General features: G+C 34.3%; 1 protein-coding gene across 9 annotated transcripts; it reads left to right on the forward strand.

Moving 5' to 3' along the window:
• Window positions 1-1556: 1556 nt before the first annotated feature.
• Window positions 1557-23404, forward strand: LOC128862550 (glycogen-binding subunit 76A). 9 transcript variants are annotated; one of them, XM_054101248.1, is made up of 3 exons: window positions 1557-1626; window positions 20706-20901; window positions 20962-23404. In XM_054101248.1, exons 2-3 carry the CDS (start codon window positions 20728-20730, stop codon window positions 22612-22614), a joined length of 1827 nt encoding a protein of 608 aa, XP_053957223.1. In that variant the 5' UTR covers window positions 1557-1626; window positions 20706-20727; the 3' UTR covers window positions 22615-23404. The 9 variants fall into 9 exon arrangements, with proteins under 9 accessions (XP_053957223.1, XP_053957214.1, XP_053957215.1 ...); XM_054101239.1 differs by lacking the exon at window positions 1557-1626 and adding an exon at window positions 1644-2359; XM_054101240.1 differs by lacking the exon at window positions 1557-1626 and adding an exon at window positions 1644-2325.
• The last annotated feature ends 226 nt before the right edge of the window (window positions 23405-23630 follow it).

Genomic DNA, 23630 nt, shown 5'->3' on the forward strand with positions numbered 1-23630 from the left:
AAAAATATAAATAAAAAACATGAAACAATGTCATATTAAACACATTGAAAGCTCCAATAGGTTTTTAAGTTAATTAACGGTAGTATTCAAACGTATATAACTTTTCGTGGCCATGTGTACCCAAAATGATGCCAAGAAAAATCATTTCCATCCCTAAAGGGTTTTAAATGATCTCGATCTTTTGGCGAATTAAGTAAGATCCTTCAACGAGAATGAGCCAAGACTCCCCATAATCACGATAAATTTGTATAAGTATTAGAATGCGAAACTTTTAAGTTTATGGTAGATTTTAAGCTTATGGTGGTAGATGTGGTGGAAATGCAATTTTGCAAACAAAAAAGTGATGGATCTACCACAAAGGTGGTGTGGTCCTCACAACGGTAAGAGGTGTGGTTTGAAATAAGGATGGAAATAATAATAAAACTGATAAAAACATATCATAGGATAATAATTATGAAATAAATAAAGATAAATACAAAAACACAAATATTTATACTAAACTAAAGCCATTCAGGAATTTAGTGTATTAGCCTAAAAGGAATGTTAGCAAAAGTTTTATTATTTCCGTACCAAAACCAGTAAATAACGATATAATTATTGACCTTAAGGTAAGTATGCAGAAGTTATATTATTACCGTGTCGAAACCCTCTATATAACTACATAATTAAAAATTTGAGGTAAGCATGCAGAGTTATCGCCAGCTCTTCTTTATGTTTTCTAAAAAATTTAAATTCATAGAAAATATTTAAGTCTTTATTTTCCGTTAGGCAGCAACGGCATTCGATAACTTTAATTCCGATGTGCTCAATGTTTTGGTTTGGTGGATTACGACATTTTTTCCAAATGTGCGATTTTGTTATGATGTGGTTGAAATAGCTTTAATAGATATTAGATACATTTTTCTATTTCTTTTTATAATATCAGAGTACTGAGCCTACGCAATACCATACAAATGACTTCATTTTAAATAAAATAAATTTACCACAAACGCAAAATATCTGTTTAGTGGCAACATTGTAAAATTTCACTCTGAATTCACTCTGTATATTATCACCACTAAGTCTCTGACTCTCTTACACACCACCTTTGTTTATATGCTGCCTTTGAATTTATACTTATAAATGAGTGTAAGATACCATATATGAGTACAGAGTACATTAAAACACTAGGCAAGTGCAAAGTTTTTTAGTAAACATTGAAAATGTTGATTGTACGCTTCTGATACGAGCTCCAAAATAAATAAACATGACTGAAATATGAGAACAATACTTCATAAATAAAACACTATTTAATTGCAGTGTGTCGTCACAAGAGTGAAAAGCCAAGGCATAAACAAATATTATCGAAATGCAAAAGTTGAAAGCGAAAGTCAGGAATGCAGTGGTCAACACAAAATAAATATAAATGAGAGCGAGACTGCAGTTTCCATGGAGAGATAAGAGCATAAGAAAACTCGTACACTCATTGTTGCTGCAAATATAATATAATACGAGCATTTCGTAGTGAGCAGTTGTATACGCACACAAACATCTGTATAAGTCAGTATAATTTTGCGCCCCTCAAATGCCAAATTTCAACTGAGAAAGTTTATCACCTCCACTTAGTATGGTACATGAGGCACGTATGTAAGTGCCGCACGTGAATATTGATACTGGGACTGTTTGCCGGCGACAGAGTCGATTTTGTTTTGGTTTTCTATATGCATACATACATACATATTTGCATACATACATACTACTAGCAGCTGTTGTGTATCTGAACGAATCTAATTGGGAGTATCTAAAAGTCTGTACACGAGCCGAATGTCAGAAGAGAAAATCAAAAAATATATACCGTGCATAAATATGTACATATATACATATACGCATATACCGTCAGAATTAACGAACAGGGTGATGTTTGCACAAAATGAGATACAAATAAATCGGAGAGCGGAGGACTACCGACCGTTGAAGCTAAAGCAAGCGCGGTGGATTCGTATACCAGCGAGCCATACCCATCAAGTTGCGCTACGACCTTGCAATACCCTTGAATGACACTCTTACTGTGCGCACCGTGCCCAAGATGAAGACGAGCACAAAAGCGACGCAACGGTAGAAGTCAAATATTAAAAGTGAACTTTGTGTGTTTTTGCCTTTTCGTGTGTAGTTCATGCGTTCGCTTATTTATGAAAAAAAAGGAAAATTCACGTCAATAAGAACCAACTTCAATCAATTAAAATAAAATGTTCTCCAATGCACCATTAAGCGCTTACAACGGGGTACATTAAATCTGTGACATTTCACTATCGAAATTTTACGTGAGGTCAAAGCAAAATTTGTAAGGTTGATACACATCTCAAAACAAATCCACCCATATGTATGTGAAATAATAATAATACAACATATTCATATTTAATTAAAGTGAATCAGTGCCTCTGTTAAATAAGCAATACGACTTATAAATTTTCTTTTTGGTGGTGAAAAAGTGTTGTGAAACTAATTTAGCATTTTGTTTTGATAAGAAGAAACAAACTACATACATACATTCTCAAAATTACAATTATTACAAACAAATAAAGCTAATCAACGCCGTAATTTCTACAAGTACTTGTTAAATATGCTCAAACGGGCGCCACAGATGGCAAGTCGTATACAGCTAGCGATTGTGTAGCGGTGGTTAATTATTCGAAAGAAAGCAACTAATTTTAAATTTAAAATTTCTTCGCAATGATAAGTGTTTTTTGTCTATTTTTTGATTTATACAGCTGTGTCTGCAAGTATGTATGAATGTGTGCTTGTTCACAGGGCAAAGGGTCATCTCTTCAATTATACCTAATTTGCTAACAATTTGAGATTTTGTGTTTCCACTTTTAATTCTATTTTTAAATGTCGAAAATTTATTTTAATATATTTTATTATGTACTTTTCACAATGCGCTCATGTTTGTGAACGTAAAACAAAAAAAAAACAAAAAAACTTATAACCATACATAAATATGTATATATATATTTATATATGAATACATATATATTAATGTATGCATGCGCAAGTGTCATCTTTTTATTTTTCCGTTTTTTCAATTTATTTTGTTTTGATAATTAACCGCCTCGTGTGTCTGTGCAAGATTCACTAATGGAAAATTATGTTGGGGAAAATCATAAAATATTGAACTACAGTTATAGTATGTACATATCTGCAATTCAAGAGGCATTGATTATAGAAAAAAGCTTAAATCTCAAACCTTAATATTTGAAAATATTTTCCAAAAATTAATTACGATGAGTTTTAATGCAAAAAATGTATTGCGATTTTTCTGCGCAGTGAAATTAGTTAATCGCTTTTAAAAGGGAGGGCAAATATGGTGGCGAGTGCAATAACGGCAGCTGATGTCACATTGAAGCGAATTCTATGCTGTCATCATATTTACAAGTACATGTGCATCTTTATTTACATAAATATGTATTTTGTTACCTTTTGGAAACTTTGACAGTAGGCATTTGAAAAGTGAAAGTAAAGTAAAACCGCGTTTTGAGGGATTCATCCATGTTTTTAAGTTTTTTCTTTTATTTGCGTTTTATAAATCTCCAAAATGTCCTGATAAAGTAGATTATGCTTACATACCAGAGATAAATGAAAAGTTTAGGCTCTCAACTTTGCAATTTAGACATAGTGAGAATACTGAAAAACCAATTTTGAATGTATAGTGAGTATTTAACAGGCAAACGAAGTGAAATTTTACACCTTTATTTATAACTAATTACTCTTTCGGTAAAAGCCATTTGATCAGAATTCTCGTATATTTAGAGATACATACATATGTCAGTTATAAAAGAGATAAGAATTGTTAGTGTGCTGCGGTCGAAAGAGAAATCATCTTTGCAAGTAAACGATTAAATGGCTGAATAATCTTTTCTATGTAGTAAAAAAAGATATACGTAGAAGTTGCCCGAAAACGATCATATTTTAAAAACTTAGGGTACTGATTTGGAATTTGGCTGTTTTATAGAATAACTTAAACGATTTGGTTTTGGAAGTGTTGTGCTTTGCGTCATTACCAATTTTCCATAAGGACGGTAATGTGAGGGCGGTGAAATTGGGCTAGAAGTATACCACATCTACAAATAATGCAACTGTAATTTGCAAGCTTGGGGTGCGTAGGATTCTCGTGGTAAAAAATGTCTACTCGTGTAGTATTGACTACACAAGCATCATAGAAAGCAACAGGGACGTGAGGTCAGAAGAGAAAATAAACAAACAAAAAGAAGAGAAAGAATAAGCGAAAGTAAGTAGAAAGCCAAGTGTCGTAGAATGCATCGTGATGGGAAGCAAGGTGGAAAACTGCGTTTGAAGGCTTTATTGTCATTCGCGCTTTTACAATTAAACACGCGGCATTATATTTTTATTATTTTGTTTAATTCAATAATTCAAATATTCACTGGTTGACTCACAAACAACTAACTTTGTTTATTTTCTGGTTGTCAAAGTCCCCAAGAAGAAAGTAGCGGTTTTCAAGAGCCATTTTGCTTTTTATTCTCTACTTCGTGTTGGTTATATACATGAACTGTAATCTCTCAAAACATCAATACGAAGTTTTGAACAAAAATTCCATATATGTAGGTAAATATCTGTTAATAGAAACCCTGAATAGAAACCTATAAATAGGATCTGATAAAATGCTAATTGGCGAACGAAAACCATAATTGGTCTTGAACTGAAACGAGCACTAGGACCGGGAACACTGTCAAAATAATTTCCGAGCTTTCAAAAATGTCTTCTATATGACGAGTTGAAGAAGAAATATTAAATAGATTTATTGTTCTGTTAATTGCGATCAGCAGCTCTATTATTATTGTTAGCTAAGAAATATGGATGGTGGTAAATGTCGCCAACTGTGAACAAATTTCTAATCGATGGCGCTGATAAGTTAAATAATTTTGCAGACCACTACTTCAGTTTCGGCGGCATAGTGGATTGCTGCATATCATTTAGGAGCGTGGAAATGTTGACTGTATCGAAAGCGTTGACAGATCCAACACGACTAGAACCGTTATCTCCCACAGGCTCTATTAAGGACACGGTTTATCTTCGTGTTCAAGGCGTTAAGTGCTGTGGTCGTTCTCTTTGTACTGCCGCCGAAGAAGCAACCGGATTTCGGCAAGCCCGAAGAAACTATTTGTACGACGAGAAATATCACGATGCCCTAGAAAGAAAGGATGTGATAGGATTGCTACTGGAAGTTGAGAAATAAAGAGAGAGTTATTATTCGAAAGAAGAAATGAGAGGGGGAAATATGTGCGTGCGAAGAGCTTCAGATGCTGGCCAATAGAAAAACTCGTTCGGTACACACCATTCTTTCGTCGATAGAAAGAGTTTTGCACCTTATAATCTATGACCAACACAAGACAGTATAGTCGTAAACAAACCTCTGTTACATCCCCTGTCATGTCAGTTAATCAGCAGATTCCTTCAAATTGCTGAGAGTCGTTTAACGGTCTGGTGTTGGCTCTGCATTCTGTACGCCGTGGCGGCACCTACATATTTACATATTGTTACCTTTTTATTCAAATAAAATGTCTCACAATGATTCCTCTGAGTTCGATCAATGACAGCACAACTTGTTTGCTTTATTGCTTTACTTGTCATTTAAGACTGAATATCCTATGCGCATGCACCTTTGCTTATGTATAAGTACATGTGCTTAATATGATAACTAGATTTGGCAACTCGTATCTTCTGGCGACTTCAGCCTCGTCATCTGATGTTAATTAGCGTTCATGTTTTTGCTTTGGTATCTCGTTCGCGCGGTATTTCTAGTCGATTCGAGAACATTCGCGTTTTTTTACAATGCAATATTTACATATTGCAGCGAAATGAGAAATTTCGTGACCCGACTGGAAACAATACCGAGCGAGTGAGACACTAAAATAAAAACATGAATTCGCTTTGAGGCGAGACAGAACTGGCCAGATAATACAAGTTGCCAAGCCTAAAAATTATGATAGTTAATATATGTCTATGTTACTACATACGAGCATGATGGAAAGAATAATGAGATGGCGCCTATCGTGGTCCCGTTACTTTGCGCTCAGCGAATTTGACAACTAGTTACGTGATTTTAGCTCCAGTATGGCCAGATTACCATTTTCGTTACTTGATTTAGCATTTTTTTTTTCTTATTTAGTATCGGAGTTTTAGTTCTTTCTTCATGACATTTTTCTAGCTGTTCTAATTAAAATGTCATGTTTATAATTTTGTAAAATATACATTTTTTAATAATTATTCAAATAATTCACTCAGTTTTATTTAGCTTTACTTTTTTTTAACATCTGGTGGCATTGCCCGCGATTGCAGGTGTTGTTGGTGTTCTTCTGCTTTCGGCAGTCAACTCTCCCTCTCGCTACTGCAGTGTTGCCTAGCTTTGGATATAAAAACGCACTAAAATGCCCATTAAAAGAAAATAACCCAGCAAATTTTTATTGAATCACTTAAAGAACTTTGTATGCGTGACAAATTGTCTTTAAAATGTGCGTTTTTTTAAATAAATGTGTTATGCTTATGTACAATTAAATTTATGAGGTTTTTTGTTAAGGGAACGACTTGTTTGCTTTTTTGGTACTCTTTTTGTAAAAATGTCAGTATTCTTTCTTTAGTATTTTCTGGTATTTTCTTGTTTATTTTTACAATGAATATAACTCTTAATGTCCTATGTCTCACTAAGGATTGATGACCGGAAGGAACGATTACACCTCTATGGTTTTAATTCGCATTCAATAAATTCAAAGGCTTTTTAGAATGTGTAAAAAGGTTTTCAATCTTAAGAAGAGTTGGGAGTGGGGCATTTAATATTTTTGCATAACCTTAAATGGAGCCAAAAATTAAATTTGCACTTTCAAATTATCAAATTTTATAAGAGTAAAAAAATTTTCATTAGCACTAAAATCTTCTCAGAGTGACCTTTTTTTAACCTTTTTTTGTTTAATAATATAGTTTGTTTTTTAACCTAAAGTTTCGGTAGCTTTAAATTAAAAAAAAGAAACAAACACGAAACTTCAAAATTTTCGCATTTTCGGTATAAAAAAGCACTAAATTTATTGCGAAGAGCAAATGGTTGGCAATACTGCACAACTCAGCAAACGTGACGTCACGTACGCTCTGATGGGCGCAATCTTCTTTCTATCATTCTTGACATACGAGTATAAGCAGAGGTGCATGCGCATAGGGTATGCAGTCTCAAGTTAAGCGAAGCAGTAAAGTTAAGTATAGCAATAAAGCAAGCAAGTTGTCTTGCCACTATTTTGTGACTTTAACTTAACAATTCAGTAATTTGCAATAGTTATTCCTGATTTTTGCAAGTAAAAGTCGGTCAGTTATAAGGTTTCTCAATCGTAGAACTTGTTGGTAGCGATGATGTGGCAACAAAATGCTGCGGAAGCAATAATTAGGTTCTTGGTGCATCCCCACTCCAACTAACCAAGGGGTCGGATAACGGGAGGTAAAATTGCTTTGCTAATAGGAACATTTTTTCCTGTTATACCACTTTATATTTGGTTTGATCAATTTGATTCCAATTTTCCTGAAACTTCTTAAATAAAGAAAAAATGGTTTTCCATCTGGTAACGCTAGGACGTTTAGAAGTTTTTAGTCGTCTTGATCCTTCTTTTTATAGGTATTCGGCCAACCATATTACAGCATAGACGATCAGGTATGAATTTTCCATCTCAATGCATTACCGTTTTTGAAATGATGTCGTTACCAAGCTAGATAATTTTATAATATTGATACATACATACATATGTTTGTTCTCAATTCTGATTATGAAAAACTTAGTTGGGATAAAAAAAAACAAAAAAATTACTCGTTATTCTGATTCTAATTAATAAAAAAATTTCTTTCAAAATTGTTGTCTCTGAGTCGTCGAAATGAATGGAGTCGATTCAATTTCATTCGGATTTAAAAAAAAAAACTAACTAACGTCTTAAATGGCTTCAATGGATACGCGGCCCTTCACGTCAAATGCAATTTCGGAAATAGATTAAAATAGCAAGGCGTATGCGTCTAATGGCGGCCGCCGTAGCCGAATGAGTTGGTGCGTGACTACCATTCGGTATTCACAGAGAGAACGTTGGTTCGAATCTCGGTGAAATACCAAAATTAAGAAAAACATTTTTCTAATAGGGGTCGCCCTTCGGCAGGCAATGGCAAACCTCCGAGTGTATTTCTGCCATGAAAAAGCTCCTCATAAAAATATCTGCCGTTCGGAGTCGGCTTGATACTGTAGGTCCCTCCATTGGTGGAACAATATCAAGACGCACACCACAAATAGGAGGAGGAGCTCGGCCAAATACCCAGAAAGGGTGTACGCGCCAATTAAATAAATAAAATAAAAAAATATGCGTCTAATAGTACAACCAAATACAGATAATTTAATTTTCTGTCAGAAATTCACTCGTGAGGTCTGTCGGCTTATGTTAGTCAAATCTTGAATTGAGCTCTCGAAGATCTAAAGGCTTGGCTAAAATTGGAAAGTCACTTTCATCCACATGTCAAACTTATTTCAAAGTATTAATACGTTCACATATTAGTAGATTATCTATTTTTTCGTGCTTAACTTCCTATCCGTAATTAAAAAGCGGGATTTCCCATACAAAATTTCTCTCCTAAAATCTGAGATTATAAAATAATCCTAGATAATAACCATACTTTTTGACATACAACCCTGTGTTTTCTGTATAATAGATCATTATTTTTACGCGTGTAAAAAACACCGTCAAAGTAAAAACTTAATAAAATGGATGAAGGCAAAGAAAACAGGTTTGTAGACATAATTCTAATAAAATGTTTGTTAGGTATTATTAACTATGCATTCATATAACAGAAAAAAAGGGTGTGTCCTCTTAGTACTTATTATAAAATGTTATATCGGATTTCGAATGCGTATCGAAGCCATAATTTTTTGAAATCTCAGTAGTTTACGGATTTCCTCCAACTGTTTATTATTAGCAGCAAATTGCGCAATTAAATTAGCTTTTGCTACTCCTTGTAACTTCTTCATATCGTTCGTAATAATTAAACATACCAAAAACACCGTAATATTCCACCAAAATAATTTCTATGAAGAAAAACCTTTCACAACAGTATTGACAGCTGATTGTCAACTTTGCAGGTAATCTGCCATATGTGAACGGGTAGATTAATCTTGTGGATTTATTGGTAATTAATGCATATGTGAACGTATTGTGTAGTATAAGTTCAGGTTTTTTTAGAATTTAAGATACACACAGCCATACATATGCACATATGGTAAGGAGATAACATCACAAAAAATTTAATTGCTACCAATTTAAATTTTCAACAATAAATTATCTTTTCGATTACGATTCGAATTTTCAAAAGCAAACAAGTCAGTCAATCAACGCATGTTTCTACATACATACATATTTATGTGTATATTTTACTATACTTGATAAATTTTACTGCATATGACCGGTCAACAATAAATGTACATATGTCTATTAATAGGCTGACGGCATAGTAAACGCTAAAATCTTTGCGATAAAACTATATTGAAAAGATTGTGCCAGCAATGAAAACAAAAGCGATGAAATGAAAATATTAACATAATTAATTCGCTTAGTATTTTAATCTACATATTTATGTTGGATTTCAAAGGCGTTTTAATTGTTTTCTGTGTTTTTGTAATATCTTGAAAACCATTCTAGTGATAAAAACCAATGATAGCTATTACGAAAATAGAAGCTACATGCACTCTGCCATCTTACATACTTACATACAGTTTTGGTAATAGCGCACAGCCTACCATCAGCCTTAATTTGCGGAAATAATAAAGAGAGTAATAATGCCTAATTAATTGGCTTTTCTCTCGACTCGCTTTCTGATCAATTCAGACGGTATTCTAGTGTAATTACTCTAGACGTAAACATAACTTAAGTTACGCAAGAATTTAACCCTTTTGCATCACCGCTCAAAATACGCGATGTTGTTTGTTGTAATTAAATATAATGTCACAGGATTACCGAAATTATTTATTTTTCTCAAACTTTAACAAAAAATAATTTATTGCGTATTCAGTTCTTGATGATAGGAGAGAGTTTTTGCTTGCGAATTATTCCAACGAAAAATGTAAAAGCGTTAAAAATCTTTTCTCAATCTGGGAAGTCCACTTACGTACATATACAGCCACATACCAACTAAATAAGAGCACGCAATTTTTTTACATGTTTTTCTTCTCTGCTTCATTAAGCTTGATAAATACCCCTAACAAAAAGTAATCCCTGTCTACTGTAATCCGATCCTAGCTCCAAACTCGGTCTCCCGTTCCCTCAGCTAAACAATACTCTTAAAAAATACTCATTTAGGGCAAACATATCGTTCTTAATTAACCTGGACATAATAAATTTACAACATACTGCATATGTAGCTTTTAAAGATGCCTCCTAAAAATAAATGTATGGTAAGACTATTGATTTTTAGTTCAGTTACTCGAGACTTTAACGTAGCTTAATAAACTTTAGAGCAACCCGCGAAATGGGAAAAATGTATCGGTGACTATTCCAGGCGTAAACAATTTAGATAGTTGTTGATTATGGATTCTTAAGTTACGTAAACTGCGTGAATTGAGAGCGGTTAGAGAATCATGCTACCGTATGATTCATTTCTTTTTAACTCAATAACCTTTTCAATATTTTCATACATTTATTTGATAAGGCATGTTCAAGAGCCAGCACTTTTTACAGTTATTAGGTCCAGGCTAACTATGAACGATATGCCTGCCTTAAACATGTGCCTTTTAACCATAGAAGTCTAATCGAGTACGCTAATTTTCGAGTTTATGTAAGTTAACCAGAAAAAGAGATTTATTTGTTCAGTTAATGTATAAGTTGAAAAGTGCCTACGAAAACTGAAAAATATCGATTACCGTATACAAAAATAAAGCACTTTGATTAAATGCATAAAAAATCCGATTTTATTTTACTTCGAAAACATTGCACATCACAATAAAATAGGTGACGTAGATGGGCTTTAGCGAGTAAAAAATAAGAAGCCATCTGGGTTAAAAATTAAAATATTGAGGGAGAGCAGAAGGACACGTTTAGATCAGAAGTATCGATTTACACCAGGTAGGGACTACTTTTGGTTAAAAGTATTTATCGAGCTCAATGAAATTGAGAAGAAAACATGCGCAAAAATTGCGTGCTGTTATTTATTTGGCATGAGACAGTGTACGTTTTATTATGATTTATGTGTGTAGTTGATTTGACAGCTTGAGTAAAGATCTCCATAGCGCTGTATGCGTAAGTTGATTTGACAGTTTGCGTAAACATCTTTAAGTTCTTACGTAACTTAGGTCTATATTTCGAGTAATTACACGATTAGATTAAGCTGGGGCTACTGTGTGGAGAGCATTTACATACATTTAATGAAATTAAAAAATATTGAACAATATTGAAAAAAAAAACATTTATTGACAACAATTTCACGAGCTTTTGAATATCATTTCAAAATGAATAAATTGAGGTTTTGGATATTTGAATTATGGTTTATTTTTCGTTTTAGCCAGAAAAGCTATTGTTTTAATTGGGTATTCCCAAGCAAAGGCTAGATAGTGTTATGAATGCAAAATGAGCAATTTTGTCTCATATTTTGATTCGATTCTGAAAACCCTGATTTGTTTGTGCGCAAACTCGTCAACTAAATGTTGTTCATGAAACTATCCTCTGCATTGGCGAAATAAGCTTAGCGGATAGAACTGATGCATAAGGTCTCTTTTATTCCCACTTCTCTGCTCGCTATCTCTCTGCTTGGCTCACTTGACGAAAATTTTGCATGTGAACGCAACAACAAAGTTATTGAGCAAGATTCGTCGCAAGCGAGTATGCATACACCTCATAAAACTGGTATAACTAACTATTTTACAAAGAAATGTAATTTTAGGCAGCTCTATTCCTGCGCTGCTAAGATATACTTTTTTATACCAGTGGCTTCATCTATTCGTCACTTGCTAATGCTTGGCAAAAAAAGAGGCCACACACAAACAAGCAGAGTTTTCGCGTATTGTAATAATGAGTAGTAGGGAACTTTTTCACTTGGAAATCTGTATTTAAATTTATAAAAATACTTGTCTTGAAACTTACAGGAGAATCAGTTTTACCAAAAAGTGGTCTCAACATGCTCGTCCGTTGTAAGGGTCTTATCAAGCATCGCAACGAGACCAGTCTTAAAGTATTCGAGAGAAAGGGCGGACGTTTAATGTAACTTTAAATATACATAGGTCATGTTGTGTGAAATGATAAAAGGTCTGCAACCCTAAATGTAATTCATGCTTTGAATGCTAACGATGGCAGAGAGGGAATACAGATATCTTCCATATATTGGAAATAAGAAGCGGAGAAAGAGTTGCGAGTTCTGCTATTTTTTTCTCCCATATTTACTATTTACCAGAGCCAAATTTTGTTTTTTTTTGTTTTTCAAGAGGGCATAGCACACACTTTGCTTGAACTTGGCTAAAATCGTTTAGGCAGTTATGATGCCAATCAGAGAGAAAAGTGGTTTGCTTTCGCGCCACTTTTTTCTTCTAATAATGGAAGAGTTGGTAATTACACACGTTCGTAATTAACAGAAACAAAGAGAGAAGGCAATCATTACTCCACTTGGAAAGAATATCATAGTAATTCTATGCCGCGAATCTTTTTTTTATTATAAATCCCTGATATTTTTCTTATATTTAGAATAAATTTCGGCTTGCTATATAATTAAAGTATATGAACAGATGTGCAAAAAAATGTCAAAAATCTATATACTCGTCCATAGCTATGAATGTATTTGTACTTATTTAAACTAGTAAGTTGCTGGCTTGTGCATACATACTTGTACTTATGTGTACATATGCACTGTATATGCCTGTTGCGAAAATTTCTTGATTCCATAACGTTTTTGAATTGAAAGATTATTTCGCCGAATATATAAAAGTGAATGAAAGCAAATACACATACATCTATTGTAGATATGCATTGTGTATGCGAATTCGATTTCTGCGATTTTTCATACAGAGATACGAGTAACTAAAAAGTGAAATAAAATTTTTTTTATGTGCTTCTTAATTTGCTGTTTTGCTTTGCATGTGGTATACAAATAATTGCGCTTCACCATTATGTATTCATATATACATATGTATGTGTGTGAAGGAATTTGTGTATATGTATGTAAGTACGTATTTATCTACTAAAAGGTAATCAAAATTAGTAAAATGAGAACAGTAAAAAATTGTTTGTCTCACACGAGCCACATAGTTAGAGAGTGAAAATATTTTTAGCCGAAAAGAGCACAACAAAAACAAAAAAACAGAAATACAAACAGTGCAAAAAAAAGAAATTTGCCTTCGATTTTTGTTTTGTTTTTATTGATGTATTGTATAATATATAAGCTAATTAGATTCAATTTTGTTATCATGAGCAAATGCACCTAGAATTCAGATTATTTAAATTTTTTCTCTTTTTTTGGTTTATTAGTTATAAGAAATTTTTCAAAGCAATCAAACTTTCAGATTAAAAATATTCAAGCTTATAAAACACAATGAGTGCATACGATTCGGTATTACTCAAAATTTATAAACAAACATGCATACCGACGAGTATATAGACCAGGAGTATATACTTATATGTTCTCACGACAGTTGATTCTCCTTTACCAGACCAGCCGGTATTAATCTGCGGCGAAGGACTGTCCCTCCAGCAGGATTCCCCGTGTATATATGGGGAATGTTTATGCTGTTACAACAACAACAAGTTATAGACTACGTGAGAATAATGGTATAAGTCCATTTGAAATAGTTTTCAGAAAACTTAGTGTAGCAATCAATCGTCATTATATATATATATACATATTATATATATATATATAATTGGCGCACACACCCTTTTCGCGGTTTGGCCGAGCTCCTTCTCCTATTTGCGGTGTGCGTCTTGATGTTGTTCCACAAATGGAGGGATCTACAGTTTCAAGCCGACTCACAGTGCGGCCGATTCCCAAAAAGTTGGCCAAAAGTCGAAAAAAAAAGTTTCTAGATAGAGTTTTTTTGTCTTTGGGTTGGCTACAGTAATGCCTTGAGTAGTGAAAACCGTTCATAGCAACGTCCTGTACCCTAAGTATCCTCTGCATTTTCAGTCGCAACGTGGCCTTCGTTTGAGCATCGTATTACTGTCGATGAATAGTGAAAGTTGTACACATTTGAAAGAATTTGTAATGGAGTAAATTGAACAAAACCAAATGGAATCATCTTCGGAAGATTAGTAAAATACGAGAAATCTTTAGTACATATCAATACCTCGACACAAAATTTTTAGCTGCAGCAATACGTAGATACATTTTTTGCAATTTTTTTAATAAAATTGGAGTTTTCAAACCGAAAACATATAAATTTACAGGCATCTTGATTATGTTCTTGAATATACGCTATTTCACGTGAGGGGGTGGAAGGGGGTGGATTTTCAAAATTTTAAGATCAAATTCGTAATCAGCGACCCCGAAAACATATAAATTAACATGCATCTTGATTATGTTCTAGAATATACGCTATTTCACGTGAGGGGGTGGCCAATAGGGGTGGAAGGGGGTGGATTTTCAAAATTTTAAGGTCAAATTCGTAATCAGCGACCCCGACAACCCCCGAGTAAGAAATTTTGAATCAATTACTTAATTTTTTGAGTTTTGGCCAGCTTTTCGGGAATCGGCCGCACTGTGTGACTCGGAACGGCAGATATTTTTATGAGGAGCTTTTTAATGGCAGAAATACACTCGGAGGTTTGCCATTGCCTGCCGAGGGGCGACCGCTATTAGAAAAATGTTTTTCTTAATTTTGGTGTTTCACCGAGATTCGAACGAACGTTCTCTCTGTAAATTCCGAATGGTAATCACGCACCAACCCATTCGGCTACGGCGGCCGCCGTGTAAATAGAGTTGTAAATAACTGTATACTGATTCACGTACATTAAGAATTTCAGCGTGGTTTACGCCATTTGAGACTAGAAGAAAGCTAGTTATTATACTCATTGTATCACATATCACGTAGTCTGAACTCGTGTAAGATTGATTCTATTTCATCTCACAAAATTGATGTTGCGTTTAATTATGTTCAGCGTTACTTCTATGGTTTCAAAGCATATTACCAGATTACTTTGTGGAAAAACAAAATTCTAGGATGCAGCATTTTGGATTATCTGGCGGCTAGAAACTGTATTCTTACGTATAAGCTAATTGCATTCAGAACTCGCAAATACCCTTACGATAAATAAGAGATCAAATAGGCACCAAATTCTGATTGTCCCCAAATATTTGTACTTGTCCTCAGTAATGCATTCAATTTCTGAATCTAAGGTGTGATCAGTAGGAGTAATTACTCTGTCTCAATGCCCACCTTCCATGTTCCTATTAATATGTCTCACTATTCCTATATTTATATAATACTAGCAACCCGCCCAGCTTCGCACGGGTATAAAATATATACCCTATGTCACTCACTGAAAAAATGATTAAAATCGATCCAGTAGTTTTGGCTTATTCATTATTGCCCGTGGCCCGCACGCGTTAAATTTGGAGTAAAACAATTCTCTTTTCTTTATAGCATGAAGATTTCCTGCTATCTTTGGGATATCTAAATTCATACCCTACATTTTTGCATATTAACTTTTTGCATTTTTACATATGTATTTATTTTATTTTTACAACAATTACAATACTATATTACAGAATGTCTTTATATACAACGTTCATAGCCTTCTTGTCATTAGACAATACAAACATGTTTTCTCTAGAGGTTACTCTTGAAAGAGCGACATACAGTTGGCCATGTGAAAAACAGTCAACACTCAAATCTAAGCCTGCAACGTTGAAGGTTTGACCCTGAGATTTATTAATGGTCATTGCAAAAGATGTCTTTACCGGAAATTGTAAGCGTTTAAATTGGAATGGTAGATCCGATGGTATCAGAGGGATTCAGGGAATCAATACATCTTCTCCGGTACCACATCCTGTGAGTATTGTGCACTCTATCTTGCAAAGTTTAGGTGGACTTAGGTTTCTTAATAAAATAACAGGACAACCTATTTTCAGCTCCATTTTGTGAGGAGGGAGTCCAGACGGTTTCAAAGAATTTAGAAATTCTGTAGGAAATTGAACAGCTTCTTCCAAATCGAGAACAGTATCGACCGAGTAGTATATTTTCGTCGGCGCATCAATCTTTCAAATAATCAAGTTATTTACTTTATCTACTTGTTCGTTAGTTGGTGACAGAATAGCTCTTTCTTTAAACCAAGATATTGTCTTATAACTTATGTTATCAATGTCTGGATAGACATTGTTGACTAACTCTTGGATGTTGTCTATCAAAACACAAAGGTTTTCTAGGTTAATCCTTCCCTCACTTTGTGTTAATTCTCCATTGCCAACTTTTAGCAGCATCTCTGGAAATAGCCTGTTCTCACGTGAAGATGATGAAATCCTCATATTAGTTTTAAGCTCTAATTTATTGACATACGACTAAAGGTGGGATCTTTTTAGCGAAGCATTTATTTCGTCAGCACGTGTTCCTCGAGTCACAACTGGTCCTGAGAACAGAATTGTACATCCACCCATAGGTGCATTTTTGTTGCGCAAATCGCGCATTGTCCTATCCAGTGCTTCCACAGACGTCTTGTTTGACATGGTAGCTTCGTCCCAGACTATTAATGAGCAGTCACGCATCAATTTTCCTGTATTGCTCTGTCTAGAAACACTACAGACGCTGTTATCATCATCGGTGGCGATTTTCAGCGGGTGCTTCATTGTAGAGTGTGTGGTTCGGCCTCTTTCCAAAAGACTCTTTCCAAAAGAGTAGCGGCAATGCCGGATGACGCAACAGCTAACGCAATTTTTCCGGTAGATCTCAATTACTAATTACTGATGCAATATCTTGAAAAATATTGTTTTTAATTATATGCTGTAAAGAGCCATATACATAGATCTATATGAAAACAACAATGTATTTAAGGTATTTAATTGGATAAGGATTAATGTTGTACCCATTTGTTGAAATCGCTTTGAAAATAAGCTATTAGTTGTCGTAAAAAGTAAATGACAAAAAATGTTATTGTATGGAATTGATAGCAAACTAAACGCGCTCCGAATCAATAAAAACTATTCACAAACTGTATTTTAATTATGTGCGATTTACTAATATAGAACCTGAAAATAGCGTTTTATTTCGCTGTAAAATTGTATGTATGTACATATAATTACATGGAATTCAGTACATACATAAATACATATGTACATATGTCCGAAATGAAATAATGCGAGCGATTCGTAAATACATACATACGTCACCATACGATGTAATTCAACATTAATGAGGTGTGGTGAGATTATCGCTTAACGCCTGTTGCTTCATTCGGTTGACAGCGAACACACACACAAACAGCTTTTTTGGAAAAAGAGCTGCTTTTGTTTAAACAATTTTGGTTAAATAACAAATAAATCAATTATTTTTTTTGATGCAGAACGAAAGTAAATATTTCAAAGTTAAACTTCAAGAAAGTTTCATTTTAATTGGTTGATTCGTTTATGATTTATGGCCGTGAAAACAAAAAAATTATGTTTTTTTGCCACATTTTGACCGATTGCCACGCCCCCTTTATATATTTCTTCACATTATATAGATATAAACCTTTCTCTTCAATCAATCTATCTTTAAAAAAAAAACCGCATCAAAATCCGTTGCGTAGTTTTAAAGATTTAAGCGTATAAGGGGACATAGGGACAGAAAAAGCGACTTTGTTTTATAATATGTAGTGATATACATACATACGTGTATTTGGATTTCACTTATACAGAGTTTTATGTTTGCTTTGTATAAAAACATTTCATTTCGAATTTTGTTACTTTCAACCCGTTGATTAAAGACCAAAAGTCTTACATATACGGCCTCATTTTAATAATAAATAAATATGTATGTATGTACCTAAGTCAGTATTAACTTTCCTATTTACATACAACCTTATGCCAACCGGAAGGGTAATGAGTTGCACAATAAAGATTATGTTAAACAATTTTGTTATTTTCAAAATCTTAAATTTCAAAAAATTTCTTGAAGGATGAAATATAATGAAAGGACACTGTTCTGAAAAATAATGTCATTGCTACCTGGCACACTTTTTATTATTACACTATGGTCAAAACTATAAATTGGCATGAAAAATTACTTTTTTCGGTAAGTTAGTACAATTATCACTGAGCAACAACAAATTAAGGGAGCAGCAGCCCCTTATGCAATTTTTTCTTATTGTAAATAGTCTTCATATATTTAAATTGTAAATTATATTTGTAAATTAAAACTTAGTTACTTCGCAAATTTAATCGTTTATTATCCATTTTTATATACGTTTTTTCAAATTTCAATTTCAATACTTTCAATGAAAAATTAATTCAGTGCCACATACATATGCCTCGAGCCAACTGTTGTTTTATACGCAATTAGCTAGGTGGGTCGTAAATCGAAAGCAGCTGAATTTTAAAACTGCTAATATTGCCATATTTTGTAAATCTAAAAAAATTCTTGTTTCGCAGCAGTTATTGGTTAGAAATATTTTTCACATCAATAAAATTTATTTTCTAACTTTTACTTTTTACCTTGACCCATAACAATTATAAATTACTTAATTTGTTGCATTAATTCATAAGTAATACAAATACGAATAATTTTTCTCGTTGCTTCATAAAGCTATCCAAATTTTAAGCACAAGAAAAGTACGAAACTTCTATGAAGATTTATTCTATGAACTTAACTGCTTAAAATCATTTGCCATGGAATCGTAGCTAATGTATAGTACGTGTACAAGAAACTTCGTCGGACGCACCCCCTTCGCTCCCACTGTGCGCCTTCTGTACAGGTATTTCTGAATTTTATTCCTCCAATAGGCCTATATATGTACATACTATAATTGACGCGTGGTGGTGTTTAGATTCGAACCTAAGCACTCCCGAATGGTAGATACTCACCAAACCATACGGCTACGGCGGCCGCCTTATGCCGACACTTTTCCTCGAGTATTTCGATTTGATTTGAAGCTCCTATAAGTGAACTACAGCTATACCTATGTATATTGCTTATTTAACAAACTAATATTATTTTCAATTGACTTGATTCACATATTTAGAAAAACGACCGAAGTTGCGTTCCTCGGGCGAAAACTGCAGCGCGGAATATGTGTTTTTCTTATTTCATACGTAGAATGTAAATAATGCACATTTTTAGCGGCCGCGGTAGTTGAATGTGTCCGCCTCTCAGCAGACAATGGCAAACCTCTGAGTGTATTTTTGAAAAAGAAAAACTCTTTATGAAAAACCAAATACATACATCAAGACCCATAGCAAAAATGAAAAGAGGAGTTCAATGGTATTCCTAACCAAGAATGAAGGCGCCAAGTATATATGAATATACATATATAAACAATGATTTTGTCCTAATCAAGAAAAATGTGTCTCATATGTGCCGATGTAAAAACTAAATTTGTACGACATTTTTTTTTTTTATTTAGCTCTGTTTTCATACTGTCCAGCGTTAAGTTAAATGGTTGCTCAGAAAAAATACCCATTTGGTCCTTTGTGGTACCATAAGGGGTGATGGAAGGATGACGATCCATAGATGGCTGAATTACGTTTACGTTAATTGCTTCAAGCTGCTTATGAAATTCGGTGACTAATATACATATGCCTACTATATGAGCAAGTTAAGCAAAGGAGTGACAGTCAATATGTCTAAGGCTTAGCCCAACGGCAGTTGGTTTTTATAAGGAGCCCTTTCATGGCAGAATTAGACTCGGAGGTTTGCCACTGCCTGCTGAGGGACGCCCGCTATTACAAAAAACTTTCTATCGTTTTGGTGTTCCATATACGGAGATTCGAACCTACGCAGTCTCAACTAGTAGTCATCCTCCATACAGTTGGAACATGAGGACCGGATGCAATATCGAGTTGTTGTTGTGGTAGCAGCATAAACATTCCCCATACATATATGGGGAATGCTACTGAAATGAAAGTCCTTGGCCGGATATAAATCCGGGTCGAGAATCACAAAATTCGAGAACTGAGGCTTTGTTTACCTAAGAATCTCGCCGACCACGTGACCAGAGGTATTTGCGACATTGCAAGTTTGGTTATTCGCCGGGCCTTATAAAAGAGGAAGGAACTGATAGAAGAAGACTTAAAGCATAGTTTCGAACAACAGAAAATTCACTTTTAGGGTTGTAAATGAGCATGAAATCAGAATAAAGTATTTTACGGCATTAAACTCGTATCACACCTCGTATCCTACATTCAATAGAAGTTATAGCTATTTGTGAGAACACAATAATACCGTCATCATACTTCTTTCAAATTATTTATTTATTTAATATATGGAAAATAACAATAAATTATTATTTTACAATAAAAAAAAGGAGCACTAGCTGCCAGGGCTTACGGCTCACTACTCTAATAAGATTATTTTTTTACTACAAAAGTTAAGCTATTAGAGAGTTAATTTTCTTTCAAATATTTAAACAGAGTTCTATGTTACTTGTAACAGAGGTCACTTTAGATATATTGTAAAACTGTTATTATTATATTATATAAGAATGAATTGCATGTGACAATACATTTGAATGGATGTGAGTAACATATTTATTTTATTACAGATACACTAAAAGTTCCTGGTAAATGCTGATGAACGGCCCAGGCGATATTCCTTTGAATGATAATAGCAGCACACCTGACACACAAGTTTGCAGTATAATATCTGTAATTCCAGCACTAGGTATGTCATCATGTCGTGGTAGAGCCGAGGCTTTTGCGCGTAGTTTATCCTCCAAGTTACGGACATTAGGCACACAGGTATTTCCTTAAATAAAATAAATTTAAATTTTTAAAAACGAAATATTTTTGAATTTTCAGAACGACGATGGCGTAATATCGCAAGAAGAAGAGTCTATTATACCTGAAAACAACACATCTAGTACATGGCAGACTACAAATGACTCTGAAAATCCGGTCACGGACTTGCAACCGCTACGCCATGAGTCCGACTCGTTTTTTGATTTCGATTGTGAATTAGAAAGTCCAGGAAGTCCAGTCGACGAATGCGAATATTTACAACTGATAGAAACGGCATCTAATACGCCACATAATTCGGCGGCTGAATCGGGTTACATTTGTGCATCGACCTCGAGTAGTCGGGGATCCGCCGATGTGCCTTACTTTGAACATATACATCATGATGATGCCACCGATGGATCTGGGTGTGTGCCGTCCACTCTACATAATGGCCACGATGAAAACGAAGAGAAACACTGTGAAGACCCTGACGATACATCTCCAGCCACAAGTAAAAACATGGAAGATTTTGAAAATACATCGAATGCGACTACGAAATTTCAAGAGGCACTGGTGGAGACGGAACAAGCTGACGAAACTTTAACTCCAGTGGATCTTGTAACTCTGCAAGATGAAATAATTAATGAACTGCAAGAACATAGTGCACGTATCGGAAATATAATTGAGTCAATGCAAGTTCAAGCAAATACTGAAATCAATAAAACTCCCGAGGTCGCGTACTCTAGCCCCTCTAATAACAAAACGGAAAATGATGAAACAATTACACATGAAAACTTTGACAATATTGACCAACTGCATATTAAAACGACTGAAACCACCACTACGGAACTAAAACCCGCCCAAAATGAAGTACAAATAGGGTTAGACACAAACGAGGAATCCGCCCGTACAAGCATTCAGGAACTTTCTGAAACTAATCATAATGAAAGTAAAACCCAAGGTGAAAAATCCACGTTCGATGGCCACGATGACGAAGAAGATGATTGTAGACCGCAACGCGTGAGACGTTGTTCTTCGTTGAAAACAGGCAAAACTCCTCCCGGTACACCAGGCCGTAAGAAAATTGTACGTTTCGCAGATGTACTGGGACTCGATTTAGCGGATATAAAAACGTTTCTGGATGAAATACCGACTATACCAAAATCTGCATTTGAAGATTTGGAAGTTTTAGAATCAGAACCACCGCTACAGCTTGGACCAAAATCCGATAAGTTGCTAATGCCGTTATTTCAACAACCTGGAGGACTGCCGAAATTTTTAGATCGTGTACGAGAGAAACAAGTCTCCTTGGAGAATGCAGCGGTAACCGATCATGTCAATCAAACAATCACCGGCACTGTGCGTGTACGCAATTTGGACTTTAATAAATCGGTTTATATACGTTATACCTTGGATAATTGGCGCAGCTATGCAGATCTACAAGCCAACTATGCCGAGAACTCGTGTGACGGTTTCTCAGACAAGTTTACGTTCTTTCTTTTTGGTAATTCTTTGCAAATTGGTCAACGCATAGAGTTTGCTGTACGTTTCCATTGTAAAGGGCAACAGTTTTGGGATAATAATTATGGTACAAACTACTGCTTCCAATGCTTGCCAGCGTCAACGCCAATCAACACACATACACACACAATACATGTGCAACCGCCTCGGAGTCATTCAGGAGAATTATTTAGTCCGACACTTGGCGACTCGTGGTGCAGCTCCTTCTATTAGTGATGTGAAAAAAAATTAAATAAAACTAAAAACTAAATTGTTAATGAAAATGCGCAGCTGCATATACACACGAAAATATATAGAAATATACAAATAGTCATATAGTAAAAAAATCAGGGAAAATGCTCTCAAGTCTCCTATTAACTTAAATAACTGAACCCACCCTTTCAAAGCCAAAGAACAAACGAAATCACGAGCATGAACTACATTCATATGTATGAGCTTATGTACATTTTTTTGTAAATAATAAAACAATATAAACTCACATGTGCATGCGCGCATATATATTAACATATGTACATATGTATTTGTGACAAATGCCAAAAAATAGTAGCACCTAGCATGCCTCCAACATCTGCACTCATAAATATTTGTGAGAAATTAGCTGCTGGCATATTAGCATATGAAATATTTTTTCCTCTATATGCCTATATATTGTACATTTGAGCATATATGTGTGCGCGTACACACACACATTCATACATACATATACTATATGATGCAAAAACAAACATATTTTTCAAAGGAAATAATAGAAAGTGGAGCTGTTCAAAACCTCCTTAAAACTGTTGCCGTTTTGTATAATAAAGTGATCAATAAATTTAATACTAAAAATAAAAATTATTGTTACAATATTTATGAATGAAGAACATGTAAATTACGTATCAAATGCAATAATGTACATACATATTTATTTTTAATTTTAAAAATTTTGTCCTTTGTAATATTTTAACGATTTTATTTTATATTCACGCATTCTTTAATTTTAATTATATAATTAAATATACACATTCATAAATCTAAATGTTTCGCTCTTTAGTTTCTCAAAGTTTACGAAATTCAAATTCACGTGATTCGGGTGTTTTTTTAGCAGCATGAGAACTAACGATATCGATAACTAGGGTTTGACAGCTGAGAATACTCGTAGCAAACTGTGTTGACATTTTTGTTCACATTTACTGCTACAACAACAACAACAACATTTTTGTTCAGTAAGTTCTGGTACGTCATCATGA

Source organism: Anastrepha ludens, chromosome 4, assembly GCF_028408465.1.
Source record: "Anastrepha ludens isolate Willacy chromosome 4, idAnaLude1.1, whole genome shotgun sequence".
NCBI classification, from domain to species: domain Eukaryota; kingdom Metazoa; phylum Arthropoda; class Insecta; order Diptera; family Tephritidae; genus Anastrepha; species Anastrepha ludens.